Source organism: Podarcis gaigeae, assembly GCF_964106915.1.
Source record: "Podarcis gaigeae genome assembly, chromosome: 3".
Classification (NCBI taxonomy): domain Eukaryota; kingdom Metazoa; phylum Chordata; class Lepidosauria; order Squamata; family Lacertidae; genus Podarcis; species Podarcis gaigeae.
In genome coordinates, this window is record NC_139680.1 from 88,169,883 (window position 1) to 88,186,684 (window position 16,802).

General features: G+C 43.6%; 1 protein-coding gene across 3 annotated transcripts in view; it reads left to right on the forward strand.

Moving 5' to 3' along the window:
- Nucleotides 1–12,669, forward strand: part of FOSL2 (FOS like 2, AP-1 transcription factor subunit) — a 29,022-nt gene extending 16,353 nt beyond the window's left edge. For all 3 annotated transcript variants that reach the window (XM_083732719.1, XM_083732717.1, XM_083732718.1), the window contains exons 3-4: nucleotides 3,737–3,844; nucleotides 4,992–12,669. In XM_083732719.1, coding sequence (XP_083588845.1) covers nucleotides 3,737–3,844; nucleotides 4,992–5,501 — 618 coding nt within the window. In that variant the 3' untranslated portion in view covers nucleotides 5,502–12,669. The remainder of the gene's footprint in view (nucleotides 1–3,736; nucleotides 3,845–4,991) is intronic.
- Nucleotides 12,670–16,802: the final 4,133 nt, after the last annotated feature.

The window sequence follows — 16,802 nt, forward strand, 5'->3', positions numbered from 1 at the left end:
GATCTTGGGGCAAGGCAAATTCCATAATACATATTTAAAACAATGCTTGTTTTTAAATGAATCAAAGAAGAGGAGACAAGTCTGCTTCTCTCCACTTATGCCCTTTTCTGCTCTCTCCAGTTTCATCCAGAACCCTTCTGTTTTGAGATCAGTTTCTTCTTTAAAGCACACGCCTATCAAGAGATGATAATAAGAGTCTTTTTTCTGTGGAAAACAGCTTCAGGGTTAGGTGAGATTAGCTGCTGCTACCAGTTGAATTCTAAATCCACCACCATCAACATCATGAGTGCCTTTGTAGTAATCTCAGACAAGGATCTTGTCAGCTAAGCTCTTTTTGACTCCCTGTTTGTTTGGCTGCATTTGCATGAAAAAGGTATTTGCGTGAGCCCAGGAGGTTTGCTTCACTTCAGTGAAGGCAGATGTAAGCAAATGAGACCTTGTTATTGGAGTTGGGTAGCCTGCTCTGGGTTTTGTAGCCACCTGAGTGGGATTTGTGGCTGCTTTGCCTGATTTAGGGGGGATTACTCCATCAGTGTTGCAGCCCTTTCCAGGGGAGTAGCACTGTTGGCCTTTTGCAGCAAAAGCAACAAAAGAGTCTTGTGGAAACTTAAAAACTAAGGGCTGTATCCCCTTACCCCCAAGCTGCTCTGGAGGGTCCCTCAAATCTCTGGAACAGATTTTTGAAGGTGCCTGGGGGACTGGAGAGAAGGGGAAGTTCTGTTGCACAAGGGGAAGGGGGTTGTGCAAGGGGAATGGCAGCATTGGGTACAACCCTCACAAGTCTACAGCATATGTTTTCATGGAGTAGTCTTCTTTGGGTTGGTGCCTCTGGTGTCCGAGCTTACAGAGTCTCCAGGGCTACCATCATATTGATAAAATGCAACAGGTTAGGTCAGTTAATGGATCTCAGTTTTGTTTGCATTTATCCCCAATCATCAAAACATTTTATTCTGGAGTAGTCCTACTTGAAGCGTCCTTTGCCAAACTGTGTGTTTGATGCATACAATCTGAGGGGCTTGTCTGAGATCACTGGTCATATATAGGCAAAGAAAGATCACCCTGATCCTATGTATTTGCTTTAACCTTCCAGGTGTTGATCTTTAGCAGTGCATCCCCCCCCAAAAAAACCCCCCACACCGGTTGAACTCAATTCATTGCCCCCAAATACCAGTGATTGCAACTCAAGGGTGGTTAATGAGGCTTTAGGGTGCTAACTATTGCGGAGTGTCCCCCTCGCCCCTTGTCAGATCCTTTGTGGGCAAAACGGTACAGGGACAAGGGAAAAACATTGGTCAGCTAACATTGCAGCTTTGGATAGGAGGCCTCCCAGCTCTGTAGCAAAGATGTTAGTTGAGCCTTTTATTGCACTGGAGTCAAGATTTTTGCTTCTAATCCTATGTTCACTTTTATAGAATGGATAGGTAGGATCAGACCCTTGGTTTGCCATAAGAGCAGCTTTGTAGTTAGGAGTTTTGTCTCTTCCCCATAGGTGGGAAGCTGTAGTGGTGTTGTGATAGTTTTATTATGAAGTTTACTTACCTATTCATTGCATTTATACCCAGCCTTCCCTCCCAAGGAGCTCAAGATGGTGTTCATAGTTTTCCTCCCCCATGTTTTATCCTCACATCAAACTTGCGAGGTAGGCTAGGCCGAGAGATTGTGATTGCCACCCCAGTGTCACCCAGTGAGCTTCAAGGCCAAGTGGGGATTTGAATTCCCCATCTCTTAGGTTCTAATCCAATGCTCTAAGCACAACAGCTATCCGAGAGAACAATAAATGTTCCCTACCTTAATTGTATTCTGTTGTATTTCCTTTAAACCAGAAGAAATTAAGATGGCTTACAACTTAATAACTTGGTGCAACCTACTGAAACGCATTAAGCACCCATTAGAGCAAAAAATTTAAAAAATCTTGTGGGTTCACCTTACTCCATGTGCCCACTTGACTGCTTTGATCTGGTACTGTGCCACACAGTCCTCATTCCACACTTGTAAGAAATCATTCTTTTTGTGTGGTGGCACCTAAGCTTTGGAACTCCCTGCCTATGGACATCAGGCAGGCACCTTCCCTGTATTCTTCTTGGCACCTGCTTAAAACACTTTTTGTTTAGGCCAGCCTATCCAGACACATAGATGTTTATGTGTTTTAATCTCCCTTAGTTTACTGCTGATTCTAATGCTTTATATAAATGCTTTTCATTACTTGTTTTTAACTTTTTTCGTTGATAATTTTAATGTTTCTTGTAAACCACTTGGAGCTTTTGTTACACTCGAGCAACAGTTTAAATAAATACATAAGCCATATCAAAGGAACAGTAAAGCATTATGAATTGTAATTGCTTTGGCCTCCACATGAGCTGCTGCCTCACAGCCGTATATGCACTCGGAGGCCATCTTTAATTCCTTTTTGACTTTCATCTCTCAAGGGCTGGGCTGATTTGGAAAGCGTAATGTGTTAATGATGGAAAATCCCAAGCGATGCGAGTGAAAAGTACTTCTTGATACCAAACAAAGCAGCCTATTTTTTGATTTGATACGGGCTTCTCCAATTTGTCCTGCCCTTGTGGACCTTGGCGCCTGACCTTCAAGTTAACAACTGTTTTTCAAGAGGGAAGAGGCATATAGTTTGTTTCAAGAAACAGAAGCTTGCAACATCTTCCTATGCTTTTACCTCACAAACCACCCTCGTTGTGAAACAACTTTGGGAGAGAATCGGCCGTGTGTTTGGCCTTGATTGCAGATTCACTGTCGTCTTGCCCAATCTTCCTCTTAAGTTTCTTCACCCTTTTGCTCCTCCTCAATCACCACCACCTTGCTTGCTCTTCCTCTGTGGTTGACTTTCCCTTGAAGTTGTTAAGGGGTTTGCTTTTGTGACGAGTGCTCTTCCTGCCTTGGGGTTCAGAGGCTCAGGGCTGCCAGCTTCCTGAGTCAGTGTCTGGAACCGGGGTGGCTGTGGCATGGCGAGCGCAGCCCAGACTGCCTGATCCATCTGCCATGTCTGAGCCTTGGCTCTCCCTGCCCGAGGCTGGCACTATGACACAAGTGGTTCTTTCTAGAGAATTTTCTTAGTAATACAGTGGTATCTCGGGTTAAGTACTTAATTTGTTCTGGAGTTCTGTTCTTAATCTGAAACTGTTCTTAACCTGAAGCACCACTTTAGCTAATGGGGCCTCCTGCTGCCACCGTGCTGCTGGAGCACGATTTCTATTCTCATCCTGAAGCAAAGTTCTTAACCTGAGGTACTATTTCTGGGTTAGTGGAGTCTGTAACCTGAAGCATCTGTAACGTGAAGCGTATGTAACCCGAGGTACCACTGTGCTGTACAGAAGCTGTTGCTTTTTCTTCTCTGTCTACCACAGGGTACATAGGTTTGTCTCCAGGGCCTGGGATAGTAAACCTAACACCCTTCAGATGATGTTGCAGCAACATCAATGGTGAACTTGGTGCTGTACAGATGTTGTTAGATTCCCTCTGACCCGCTGAGTGGGGCTAATGGAAGTTGTGGAATCCAACCTCATATTTTGGGGTGGAGGGGGGCACATGTTCCCCACTCCATATCTTATAACTAAAACATGTGATATATGACTATGCCCAGAGAGTTCAAAGAACATGCTGTGGAGTACACCAGACATGGCTCCTTTCTCATTGTGGTTGATCGTTTGGAAATGAGTTTTCTTCTTTTGCCACCTGTGATCTGATGGTGTTGTGTTTTTCCTCTTTGCTTGTTTGACCACAGTTGTCGCCTGAGGAAGAAGAGAAGAGAAGGATCAGGAGAGAGAGGAACAAACTAGCAGCTGCTAAATGCCGTAACAGACGCCGAGAGCTGACTGAGAAACTTCAGGCAGTATGTATTCCCTCCTTAGAAGTCTCCTCCTTTTTTGAGAGTGCTCACTTTCGGCCATCCAGAATGGATCTGTTTAATAAAATTTGCATAATATACTGACCCTCTTCTTCAGCAGGCTTATCTTCTCATGGAATTTGGAGTGGCCTGACACAAGTTAATGTAGTGCAGGGACAACATAACACTTGTGGCACACGTGCTCTCAGAGGTGTGCCTCCAGGGTCTTTCTCCCCTTCTTTCCCCGGTGAATTTAGGCTTGAAAGAAGTATTCTATTGTAGCCATTAAAATAGCTTGTGGGGTGTAGATGTGTGTGTGTGGTGCCCACAACCATTTCTCCAGTTTGCAAATGGACCCCAAAAGGTTGGTGGTCCTTGATCTATGTGGCAGGTCTCCCAGTTCTTTCCTGCTGGGTTTACACATGATGACACAGCAAGCATTGAAGTGGTACCATGTTCCTCTGAGCATCAAATTCTTCTACTGTTCTCTACTGTCCTCTGTTCTGGCCCTGTCAGCTTTTAGACAGCCAGGAGACGAGAGCTGTCTTCAGCTGCAGAGCTGCTGGGATCAGAATTGCTGCAGTGGCTCCAGTTTGCAGCGGATTCAGGATGTAGCTGCATCCACATGTTGAGGGAAGTGTGAGAGGCAGCTAGCTCCTACCTTGTTCTCTAACCAATATGGTACCTATCCAAGCAGTGTGTTCATCAGTGTGGAAGACGTTCATTCACTGTTCCTGGTAGAGATCCACAGCAATGAATTACTAAGGTGCAATATTTAGGGATACTGAGCCTTCTATATTTTGATTGAACATACCACTTTGCTGCAGCGACTCACCCTCCCCCCAAAAATGTGAGGGTTAAGATACCTGAATATTGAAAACACCTGTTTCTTAAAAAGAAAGGGAGAGAGAAAGCATTAGTCAGCAGAGGTTTTTTGTGCCACATTCTGAGTTGCCCAAACTTATTTTTGTTTCCAAATGTATATCCTGTCCTTCAGTGGCTAGTCAGCATTCCTCAAACCAGTAACTTACAAATATTTATATTAAGCCCCATCTATCTACCTGTGCTCACCTTGTTGTATTTTTTAGTTTGGGCTCTGTACAAGCCGCTATTGTTGCTGCCGCTGATCACCTTGTTTCCCCTGGATCTGTAGGAAACTGAGGAGCTGGAGGAAGAGAAGTCTGTGTTGCAGAAGGAGATCGCCGAACTCGAGAAAGAGAAGGAGAAGCTGAGGTTCATGCTGATGGCTCACAGCCCCATGTGCAAGATCAGCCCTGAGGAATGCCGAACCCCGCCATCTCACAGCCTCCAGACCGTCCGGACTGGAGTGAGCAATGCCGTAGTGGTGAAGCAGGAGCCCGTCGAAGAAGAGATCCCCTCCTCATCCTCTGACCTCGAGAAAGGGCAGAGATCAGTCATTAAACCTATCAGCATCGTAGGGGGCTTTTACGGGGAAGAGCCGCTCAACACTCCCATTGTGGTGACCTCGACACCCGCCATCACCCCCGGAGCATCCAGCTTGGTCTTCACCTACCCCAGCGTGCTGGACCAGGAGTCTCCTCTCTCCCCCTCGGAGTCTTGCTCCAAAGCTCACCGGAGGAGCAGCAGCAGCGGCGACCAGTCCTCGGATTCCTTGAACTCCCCGACTCTGCTGGCACTGTAACCCCTTTTCCCTTTTGCCCCCCAACCCACCCCACTCAGTCACTCTGGAGGGGGAAACCCCGCCTTTGAGATCAAAAGACCAGCACAATGACTTTTTTCTTTTTTCCCACCAAGCACAAGGGCGGCAAAAGCAAGAAGAGGAAAATAGAAACTTCATGGAACGGGAAGAACCAGAACAAACGTAAAGCCATATAGGAGTCGGGTGGGGAAGCAGAAGTCGCATTACTGGGACCCAAGTGCTTAGACTACATGGTGTGTGCGTGTGTAGAAGTGGGAGCCAAACTCCCCATCCAACGTTTAGTGCGAACGGATGTGAGCTTCAGTAAATCGCTAGCCCGTTCGCCTGTCATTGCTGATGAATGGACTGGTGAAACCAGGTTCTCTTCTGTGCTAAGTAGTACATTCCAGTTAGTTTGATCTCATTTGGGCCTTCACCTTTTTACTTTCTGTTGGATACCATGACATTTCGAAAACTCTAACAAAAAAAAAAAGGCTTGTGGCAATTGTCATTAAACCGCTGCTGATGTTAGGATCTCCCTACATGGGATTCTTGCTGTTGTTGGGTGAGGGGGTGGGCTTTTTGGAATAGATGGTGCAGAGCCGAGAGAGGAAAAAAATAACAGGTCCAAATGGTTCTTTAAAAAAACACACACCACAACAACACTCCTAGCACCTTTGTTTTGGGGGAAGTGGGGTAGCATGGAAAGAAACAAGTGTTGGATATTCTGTTGACAAAAAAAGAGTCTTCCCCAAAGAGACTGGAGTATGCAGATAAACACGTTATTTCTTGGTGCATTGCAAAAGATATGACTACCACATGCCTCCACATCAGTGGACCAGGATTGGTGCCAAGGGAACTGGGGAGATGCCAGAGTGAGTTTCCACTAAGCCTTTGTCTCTGGCATGGGTTGTTCTGTAGTTGGCGTTTTGTCAAATACGGTGGCTGGACCCTACGTTGCCTTTCCCCTTGGCTGCCCGCCACCTTGAGTGTGATGTCTCCTCCCCACCGGCACGCTTGACTCAGATGCTGGGCTGCTCTCAAACAAAAGCCATCGGCTCCCAGCTCTGTGAACCGTTGCAGTGCAGCAGTGCTGCTGTTCTTCTCTTGTGGCTGGTCCAGGAAAGGGATTTACTGAGGGCAAAAGTGCAGGAAGCAAGCTGGGTGCTCCCTTGGATAATTCTTTTCTCTCTGTGTGTGTGCGTGTTGCGCTTCGCTCATCAGTTCCTAGCCAAAGTTTGTGTGTGTTGCAATTTGATGACTTCAGGCCTTGTAGTTCCTTGGCTCCCTTTCTGGTCCTGGAGACATTAGCGGAGAATTTGTTTTTGTGCCTGAGTATGGTCCTCTGCTGCACTCTTGTCGCTGCACATTCAGGTGGATATGGCTGTTTGAAAACCTGTGCTCACTACTGAAATGAGCAGCGGGTTTTGCTTTTTCTCGCATCTTCTGTGGTGCCTAGACAAAATCCTATTGCACTTAAAACAGCGCAGCTGCTTGGGTTTGCAGAGCTGAATTGGAGAGAGGTTTGCTGGGTTTTCCCCTTGTTAGGTTAAGGCTTTCTTTTGTATAGAGAACATCCCGTTTAGCCCAAGCTAACTAGGCTTCCTGTCACGAGCATATTTATGTTTGCAGGTTTCCACTATCATTTTTGTTTTCATTTGACCTCAGGATTTATTAGGCAAGATGGCAGGTGGATACATGGTTTCACTGTGCTCTTTGGAGACCAGCTTTCTCACCTGGGGGAATCTCTTCAAGCCATGCTAACTCCATTGGTGAGCACCGCTGCCTTCCTTGAGATTCTGCCTTAACAGCTAGGGAATTTGCTTAAGTCTTTTGAGTGTTTCCAATGAAGTCAGTGACTCAATTCCCATTGACTGGTGGTTGTTTTTTTTAATGCATCTGGATATTAGCCATAGTGTTAGGTCAGCTGCTTGCATGTCATTGTGAAAGGCCAGAGGTTCTCAAACTGTGCTTCACAGGCTGCTGGCAGCCCACAAGCTCCATTCATGTTGCCCACCGAAAACACTGACCAACAAGGATACATGACAGAACAATGCTCAGAAAAACAGGCACATCCATCCAATTAGGAAATCAAGACTATGCTTTATTGAAATGCAAGGTATGCAGTGCTTTGCTTTGTAGAACAAAAGAAGTTTATTAAGTAGTCTGGTGAGACCACTAGCAATTTTCAAGTCTATCCCCTCAAAAAGTTTGAGAACCACTGTCCTAGGCTATCTTCTGGCTAGTCAGAATACATCAAAGCCATACTTAATAACAGCTACAATGAGAAGAAGCCAAATTCTGTAACCTGAATCAAGCATGCACGTATTTGAGTATAATTTTGAAATTCGCATTATTTATATTGCCTGTGCTGGCCATGGGGAGGAGAAAAGAGCTATGCAAAGCGCTAAAAAAAACCTACCTCTGTCCACCGGCAGTTGCGCTTAGACCCCTTCTGTCCTCTTAAAAGTTCACCAGGCATTACCTACATATTTTCAAGCTTCTCTTTGCAGAAAGGAAAGCCACAGTTTTGGGTTTTGGATGACAGCACAAACCGCATATCCATTTTGTGGATCCGGCCTTTAATACTAAGCTGCACTTCAATCGCACAGTCTCTTAAACTCAGAGTAAATGAGAGTCGTGGTAGTAACTCTTCATATTTAAAAGCAAAACTATACTGGAAAGGCATTTTGTTCAAGATATTAACATTCAGGCATTTTTCTCCTGACATTTCCCTTTTTAGACAGTGCCACTGGAAGAGACTCAGGCTTGTATTCAGGGCAAATGCTATTCAGAGTAGACCTCTTGGAAATGAATGAACCTGGGCTAGCCATGCCCATTAACGACAGTGAGCCTACTCTGAGGACTAGTTGTTCCTGGTTCTAAGCATCATGTAAAAGAAAATATTCTAAGCATAACAGAGAGCAGAAAACTGCATCATCTGACTGTAGCATTTTAAAAAAAATAGCACAATATACCTTTCACTAAAATCACTGATGTGTTCTCTGAAATACTGCTTGTCTCAGCAGGCGAAGAACATTTTTTTTAAAAAATCACATGTTGCTAGCCCATTTAACTGCGCTGGGTCAGATTGACCCAGGCTTCATGTCCGTCTTAGAAATCCTTGGAAAAGAAAAGGTTTGAATGCGACGGAGGCATCTTCTCTGCCAGGCTTGTAACTATTAGCAGAAAAGAAAGAGCATTCTCTGAAATTCCCAGTACTATCCAAGTGCACATGAAGGTGCCTTGGGCACATATGCAGGCTTATATGTGAGGCTGCCATTTGCTGGTTGGTTTGAGTGGTGCTCAAGGGTTGGCAGGGCTTTTTGCTCCAGCTTGTTTTCTAAGTTGTAAAAAAAATAGGAGAGGCAGGACTTAGGACTTGTTGGTTTTGTGGCAAGTCTGAAAGGTGGTAGGCAAGGTCTGTGGAAGAGTTCCATTTTTCAAAGTTTGCCTTGGGAAAGATCTGGGTTTATAGATGGAAACAATTAGAAAAGAGGTCTCTGAACTGCTTCCTGTTGTTGACCTCAGATCTGTCCTCAGGCAACTTTAGTGTGTGGCCGTGCACATGCCATATACATTTAGAGCGCATGACTCCTCCCCCTCCTCCAAAGACTCCTGGGAACTGTATTTTGTTAAGGGCATTGGAAATTGTAGCCCTTTGAGGCACAAAATACCATTGCCTGGCTTCTTTGGGGAGAAGTATGGTGCTTTAAATGTATGGTGTGTACCCAGCCTAAGTGTTGCTTGTCTTATACCTATGGGTTTATATATATATATATTTATCACTTGAATAAGGTTCCCTGGTGAGCTGTGTCTCACCTTCACCCTTTCTGCTGGCCAGAAACGTGTCTTGCCACCATTCTTCTCCACAAAGGAACTTACTAGGGTCATTTTGTGCAGATATTCCTGTGCATCTGAGTCTTACAGTTGATTCAGGCATGTTTTGCTGTGTGAATCCAGTTTTAGCTTCAGATTCTGCTTTTCACCTTTTCTTGTAAATTTGTACATCTGAAGGGGTTATATCGCACTTATTTCCTAAAGCTGCCCAGACGAAACTCCAGTTTAATCCTTGCAAGGCATGAGCAGTGGCTTTTGGGCCTCTTGGACACTTCTTCTTGATTAATGGTTCCACTTCTTGGTCCTACAAGATGATAGAGACAGATCTGGGTTTTAGTCTTGGCATGTCAGCCCACAGATGACACCCTGGTGGGATTAATTTAGTCAGGAGCACTACAGAAGTACATCCAGATGGATGGCATCTCAGCTATGTCTTGGCATAATGGATGACATCCCAGCTGTAGACATTATGAAGCCCCGTGCCCCAGTGATGGCTTTACTGTGGAAAAGAGACTAGAGATGTTTTGTAGGTGAAGCCTGGAATAGATAGCACTCTGATCTAGGAAACATTTCCCTACTTGTTTTTTGCATGCATCTTGATTATTACGGATGTCTTTACTCGTTAATTTGCCATACTTTTGGGAAAACCTAGCACCTTTGTTCCAAAGGAAAATATATTTGTGTCCCAACACTAACTCTCTTTAAAATTCCTGCTTCCTATCCATTCCAGCTTCTAATGTTTGAACTTTTCATTTCTATTCTGTTTAGAGTGCAGTCCAGCAAGAATTATGGCTTTGGAGCTCTGTTCCATTTCAAAGTGTTTGTCTTAGCCTGGGTGATGTAGATATAGGATGACCACAGTCTTTTAAGGGATTGTGCTCTTAAGTCAGCAATGTGCTTGTGATAGAACAGGACCTGGCGCCATCATGTTGGTATCAATAGATTTCCTTCACCGCCTTTTAAAAAAATAATAATTGATCTATTAAGTTCATTTGAACCTAGCAATGTGCTGCTTTTATATTCTGCTTGGCCTTAATCCTAAAAGTACTCATTGCTTTCACATTTATTTATTGGCAGGCAAACACTTTTTGTGTCTGCTCCAGCAAATCTGCCCACCATTTAATTTAACATCCCTCAAACGTGTGTTCCTGTTTTTTAATGCCAAAATGAAATTCTGCAACATTTTTTTTCAACACACACACACATACACACACTCCCTGAAGTATTTTCAGTCATTAGAGTGGGTCAAATATTTTAAGAGCGGGCACAAATGATCCCATGTTTGTTTTGTTATTTATATTTATATAAAAATGTTTACATCTTTTTCTCTGCCTCAAATCTGTATTTTAAAAACAGCTTTATCCCCCTTCCCTTGCTGACTTTTAAAAATGCAGTTTTGTTTTTTTCTTTTATAAAGTAGATGACTTGGACTTACAATCTTGGGTTTATGGATTACCCCCAATTCAGTTGTGTCATTTTCTGTTGAGTTGGCTCTGCCCTGCTTTGTGCTGTGTCTTCTAAAATTACATGCAGGATTTTTGTAATTTTCAAAAATGGTGGTGCCCAAGCATCTTACTTTCCGAGCTTGCTATAGCTTTCATTTGCACGAATTCTTTCTTAAGTAAGCTATAGGTATCGAGTGGTGTGCATCAAAACACAGGCAAATTTTTGTTGTGTTTGTTTTTTAAGGGCAAAGGCTATAGCTCAGTGGGACTCTGGCCAAGCCTCTATCTGAAACTTGGAGAGTTGCTGCCACAACAATTGCAGAAATGAAGTCCTTAGGTTATTCCTAGGGCATGTTAGCTCACTAATTTGTGAACTAACAAATTTGGACTTTTCTCATTAAGTACAAATCCTGTTGAGGTGATCGTATATATGATCACATAACTTAAGTAACAACTCCAGTTGCCTGCTTTTTAAGGCACATCACTGCTTGCATACTCTGCTTACTCAATTGGGAAGAAAATCACGTCAACAGAAGGGAAAGCTGCAAGAAGATCAAACCACATGTGTTCTGGGACCTTTGCAAAATCAAAAGGCAGAAGAATAGAAGAAAGCAAATGCGTTTGTGCCTCTCTGCAAGCGGGAATAGAGAAATGGGAACCACTAAATTGAGCAGGGTGGGAATCCTTTTTTTAAAAAATTGTTTTGTATAAAGAAAACTTCTTTCTAAAGAAGCATAATCAATCCTCTGCAAATAGTAATAGGTGAGGCCAGACGAACTATTTCTAGGTACAAGAGATGAATCAAAACTTTTTTTCTGTCCTATGAAACGACTCTCCTCCCTTTCCCATTTCGTACAATTAAAAGGTTGGTCCACTTTCTTGTTTGTGGCTATTTGTTGTGGGGGGGGGGAATATGAAATTATGTGTAGAAAATAGACAACAGGTTTGTATTTGCTCAGTGAGCGGATAAAGTGTTGTGTCTGTGTATATATAGATTCTACTGTGTAGTCCACAAAGTAACATTGGTAAGAGAAGAGTGTATCTTTATTCACAAGGTAGTTTAATAGCGTAAAATGGAAGAATGCTTTAAGATTCCTGAAGATAAAAGGGCCTGGATCTCTCTCTGTTTACATGACTCTGATCCTAAATGCACTCCTGTTAGATGTTTGTATCTATACTGATGATAACACTGGTAGAGGAAACGGTTCTCAGTGATCTTATTTGTGCAAATTCACGGAGATCAGTAAATTTTTGGGTGTGCCATTATATTTCTCTTCCACACAGAAAAGTAAGTTTTTTCCCTCCTTTGCTTAATTCGTGGAGTGGAATTTAAAATTACTGAATTGGAATCCCTTTTCTCTGATCTTTTGCATAGATCTTCCCATGGCAGAGAAGCTTGGCTGAAGGGTCATCTTCTCGCACCTTTCCTTGCTATATACAGGCCTACAATATTTGCACTAAAAAAAAGATGTCAAAAATAATTATATGAAAGCTGGTTGGAAAAAGCTTGCTGCTACGAAAGAACGTATGAAAATAATGGCCATGCTTTTCAGTTTTAATGGAGTAGTACCATTTTGTAAAGTAAAAAAAAAAAAAATCTAGAATGAAACGAATGAAGGTTTTATATATCTTGTCTTAAATATTACCGTTTTTACTTTCTCTCGCCCTTCCTTTTCCCCACCCCATCTTGATACCATTCCATGCCTGTCATTGCTCCTTTTCGTGATGATTGAATGTGTTCACTACCCCCAACCTGCAAGTTCAAACACTTGTAAATTACGCTTTCATGGCACTGCGGACACCTTTTTTGTATAGTGAGAGCTAACTGGAGTTCTTCTCTCTCTTTGGTTGAAGTCATTAAAAGATATCCTTTGAAGTCATTAAAAGATTCTCTTTGTGATGACTTAATTAAAAGCTTGCATTCTCCTGTGTAAACAAGCATTGATAACGCTGGCACCTCCAAGACGCTTGATATATTTTTCTGGGAGGGATTCGAGCACATTCTGGGAAATTTAGGTTTGTGCGCAATTTAGTCCACTTTCACTTAGCGCTCTTTAATTCTACTGTACTTTAAAATGCTCTTCAAAAAAAGAAGCAAACTTTTTTTTCGGTCAGGAAAGGGATGGGGAAATGTATTGATGACTTCGAAATGAACAGATGGTTAACAAGAAGACATGTAAACGCCCTGCAAACAAATCGGGATGAATGCTGAAGGTTTTTTTAAAAAATAATGGCCCTGCTCTAAAAACTAGAACAGCAACAACCCAGAACAAATGCTCCATAAGGAACGGACACAGTTTAACTGCTACATAAGCTTTGCACAATCAAATTGTGCAGTAGCAGGTGTGGTAGGTCAGAAAGCACCTTCCATTCGATGAGATTCTGCTTGGAATGGCTTTTGAGAAGTGGGGATAAATGGGGAATAGGGGAGAGGCTGAATAAAGGAACTTCCATAAAAGGGAATCCCTTCACCAAGAGTTTTATCAGACTTTTAAAAAAAGGGGGAAGAGACAGTGGGGGTGTGCTATAAGAGAGCAGGAATGCATAATAATGTTCAGCTCCAGAAGGAAAGCACTTGCAGTATGATTAAAGTGGTGTTCTAAATATGGTTGCACTGATGATTATGATGATAACATGAGTGCACTCTTATTATCCTCCAGTCTGTTTGCATAGTTGACATTCTTTCCTGGATAGACAACCCTGTGTGCTTAATGACTGCATGGCAGGGAGAAAAATCCGCACGTGCAGCTTTTCTTGCCGCTTGTTGGCTATCTCTAATTTTAAAGGCACTGGAGTCTGTTTGCCGACAAAGGGGTGCTTTTAAGGGTCTCCTGTTCTGTTCCTTTTTAAAGCAAAATCTTGTCAGAAAGGCTTGAGAACATGAAGCGTTCCATGAAAGCTTGGATAGCTGAGGAATTAAAACAAGACACAAGAATGCTAGGCATTGGGCATGCTTTTAATTGCTGGGCACGAGTTTCAGAAATCAATAGGTGAAGCTTTTCCCAGTGTAGAGGAAAAAACTGATCACCGCCAAGGAAAGGATAGTAGCAAACTGTAGGTGCTGCATTGTACATAACTAAACACATCTCCTGTGGCTTCCAGTCCTGACCTATAGATTTGCTGTCTCCCACAGCTACCACCCTTTGCTTTTGTACAACATACCGTATTACCATAAAGGATATGCATTTCTGCAAACCAATTTGCATAGTCTCTTATGTATGCAGCCTTCCTATTTGCCAAAGTGCTGCCTGTTGTGGATGGCAGGGTCCATATTGCACAGAATGAATTTTCACCAGCGCATCTGGCATGACATGGGACCAATGACATCTATGTATCAGTTACACTAGAGCTGTAAAGTGGGGAGGTATTACTGGGTTCCTCTTGCACACACAGACTACATTTCTAAAAAGAGATGAGATACATCACAGCACACGAGGCACTTAATTCTTTTAAGAAAATAATTTTGAAAACCCAGGGAATGGAAACGATTGCCTTAAAATGGTGTCCACCCACCATACACCCGCTGGATTCTGGCAAGTCCATGGTCTGTTCTGGCATGGTTCCAGCTAAAGCAAAAGCCTGCAATGTCCAATAATTCATAAATCCCTTGTCTTCCTCCACCTAGTGCAGGAGGTGTACTTAGTTCATTAGTAGTACATTTCTTGCCTAGTCTAAAACCAGGCACAGACGACCGAGCGTGGTGTTGGTGTTTCAGTGTGGCTCCCCAGACCTCTGTCTGGCCCTCAGCCCTCTCCCTAGCCCCACCCCCTCTTCTTAAGCCACACCTCTCAGAAGCCCTTCACACCCTGAGGCTTTTTGCCTGGCTGAAATAATGTCTTTCACTCTTGATAATGCCTGCTGCTCGTTGATGAAGAATGCAAAGGCAAGTGTGTAGAAACAAGCCAAATATACCAAGGTAAAAAGTATATTATCCATTGTTCAGCCTACTTTTGCCTCTGGCTTCAGCCCGCTCTGGCATGTTCCCTGAAAATAATGTGGCCCTTGCTATGAATGGGGGGGGGGGCACCGCTGCTGTAAAGAACATAGCTTGATGGGTGCAGGGTAATGACAAATAACAAAGAATGATTTGGGTGTCCAAGAAGCTGTCGTATGCCACATCCTATGTGTCTATGTAGCTCAGTGTTATCTCCTCAGAATGGCAGCAGCTCTCTTCCCAAAGCTTGTGGAAGATCCCAGATACGAAGTCTAACCTGTGACATGCCTCCACCTCTGAGGTGTGGTTGCTTGCTCCTCTGGCACATCTGTTATCTTTTAGGGCTATTGAAATGGCTGATTCCACCAGGGCCATACGTACATAAAAAGAGCTTGCCTCGTTATTTCTGGGATTCAATATACGCCTCCTGCTGCACTCAGACCCTGTTTGTACACAATGTGCTTTTTGCAAGACACACGGTTCTTCTCCAGAGACTCCACGTTCCCTGAGCAATTCCTAAGCTGGATTGTCTTTCAGCCTCAACAAGCAGCCCACAGACACTGGAATCTGTGCGCAGCTACTATAATTTAGATCTGAAGGATGAAATTATATGGCAGTGCAAACCTCATGACTGCTTCAGTCCCCTTTCCAAGGGCAGCTAAGTTAAACCACACTTTGCCTTCCCACAGGAGTTCTGTTCTTTCGTTGCCTTCCTGTCTTCCTGTTTTTAACACCCCCAAGAAGCAAAAAGCTGATGGACAAAGCTTTTCTCACAGGAATTTGGGGTGTACTGTAATGGGTAAATTACAGTCCTCAGGGTTATTTGGGAAAAGAAAATGTGTTTTGAATGTATGCAGCCATACATTACCAGTCAACATATTTCTTCTTTCAAGGATCAAATAATTCTATAGGTTTGAGATCAGCCTTTCACACTGTTTCCTGGGACTAAGCCCTGCTGAAATCAGGGGGGCTTACGTTTGAGTAGACATGCATAGTGTTGCAGTATTTCTTTTCCCTTTCAGTATGGGGAGGGTTGTGACAGGTGGATTTGGAGAAAAGCAGTTGAAATGATTTTTGTGTGTGACAAGTGTTCATAAAAGCTTTAGTTCTGTCAGGATGCATGACTTTGCGAGCCTGAGTCATGGGTTAGAAAGAACCTGCTGCAATGAGACCGAAAAATATGTTTCTGTTGTTTTTAACAAACCACTGTTTACAATACACTGTGCAATCTTTCAAGATACACAGAATTCTTCCTCAGGGTAGATAGTAACCCCCCCCCCAACAAATTTAATGCTTTAGACCAAGGTATTACCGTATGTTCGCCTGCCAACCTAGCAGTTCGAAAGCACCTCCGGGTGCAAGTAGATAAATAGGGACCGCTTACCAGCGGGAAGGTAAACGGCGTTTCTGTGTGCGGCTCTGGCTCGCCAGAGCAGCGATGTCACGCTGGCCACGTGACCCGGAAGTGTCTCCGGACAGCGCTGGCCCCTGGCCTCTTAAGTGAGATGGGCGCACAACCCCAGAGTCTGTCAAGACTGGCCCGTACGGGCAGGGGTACCTTTACCTTTACCTTTATTACCGTATGTTGAACCTTGTGTGAAGCAGCATTTTTGAGCCTTAGCAGGTCAGTGAAGGAAACCCTCATTGCGAGAAGCAAAGCTACAGGGAACCAGGCAGAGGGCCTTCTCGGTAGTGGCGCCCACCCTGTGGAACGCCCTTCCAGCAGATGTCAAAGCGATAAACAACTACCTGACATTCAGAAGACATCTTAAGGCAGCCCTGTTCAGGGAAGTTTTTAACGTGTGATATTTTATTGTATTTTTGGTTTTTATGGAAGCCGCCCAGAGTGGCTGGGGAGGCCCAGCCAGATGGGCGGGGTATAAATAATAAATTATTATTATTATTATTATTATTATTATTATTATTATTATTATCCTACAGATTTTACAGCCTAATGTATACACGTTTACTCTGAAATAAGTTCCACTATGCTCAATGGGTTCATAACATACTATGTATATGCTAACAGTTAGGGCCTCGGGTTACACTGAAGCATGCTGGACTTAACAAGCAATGCAGCTCCCT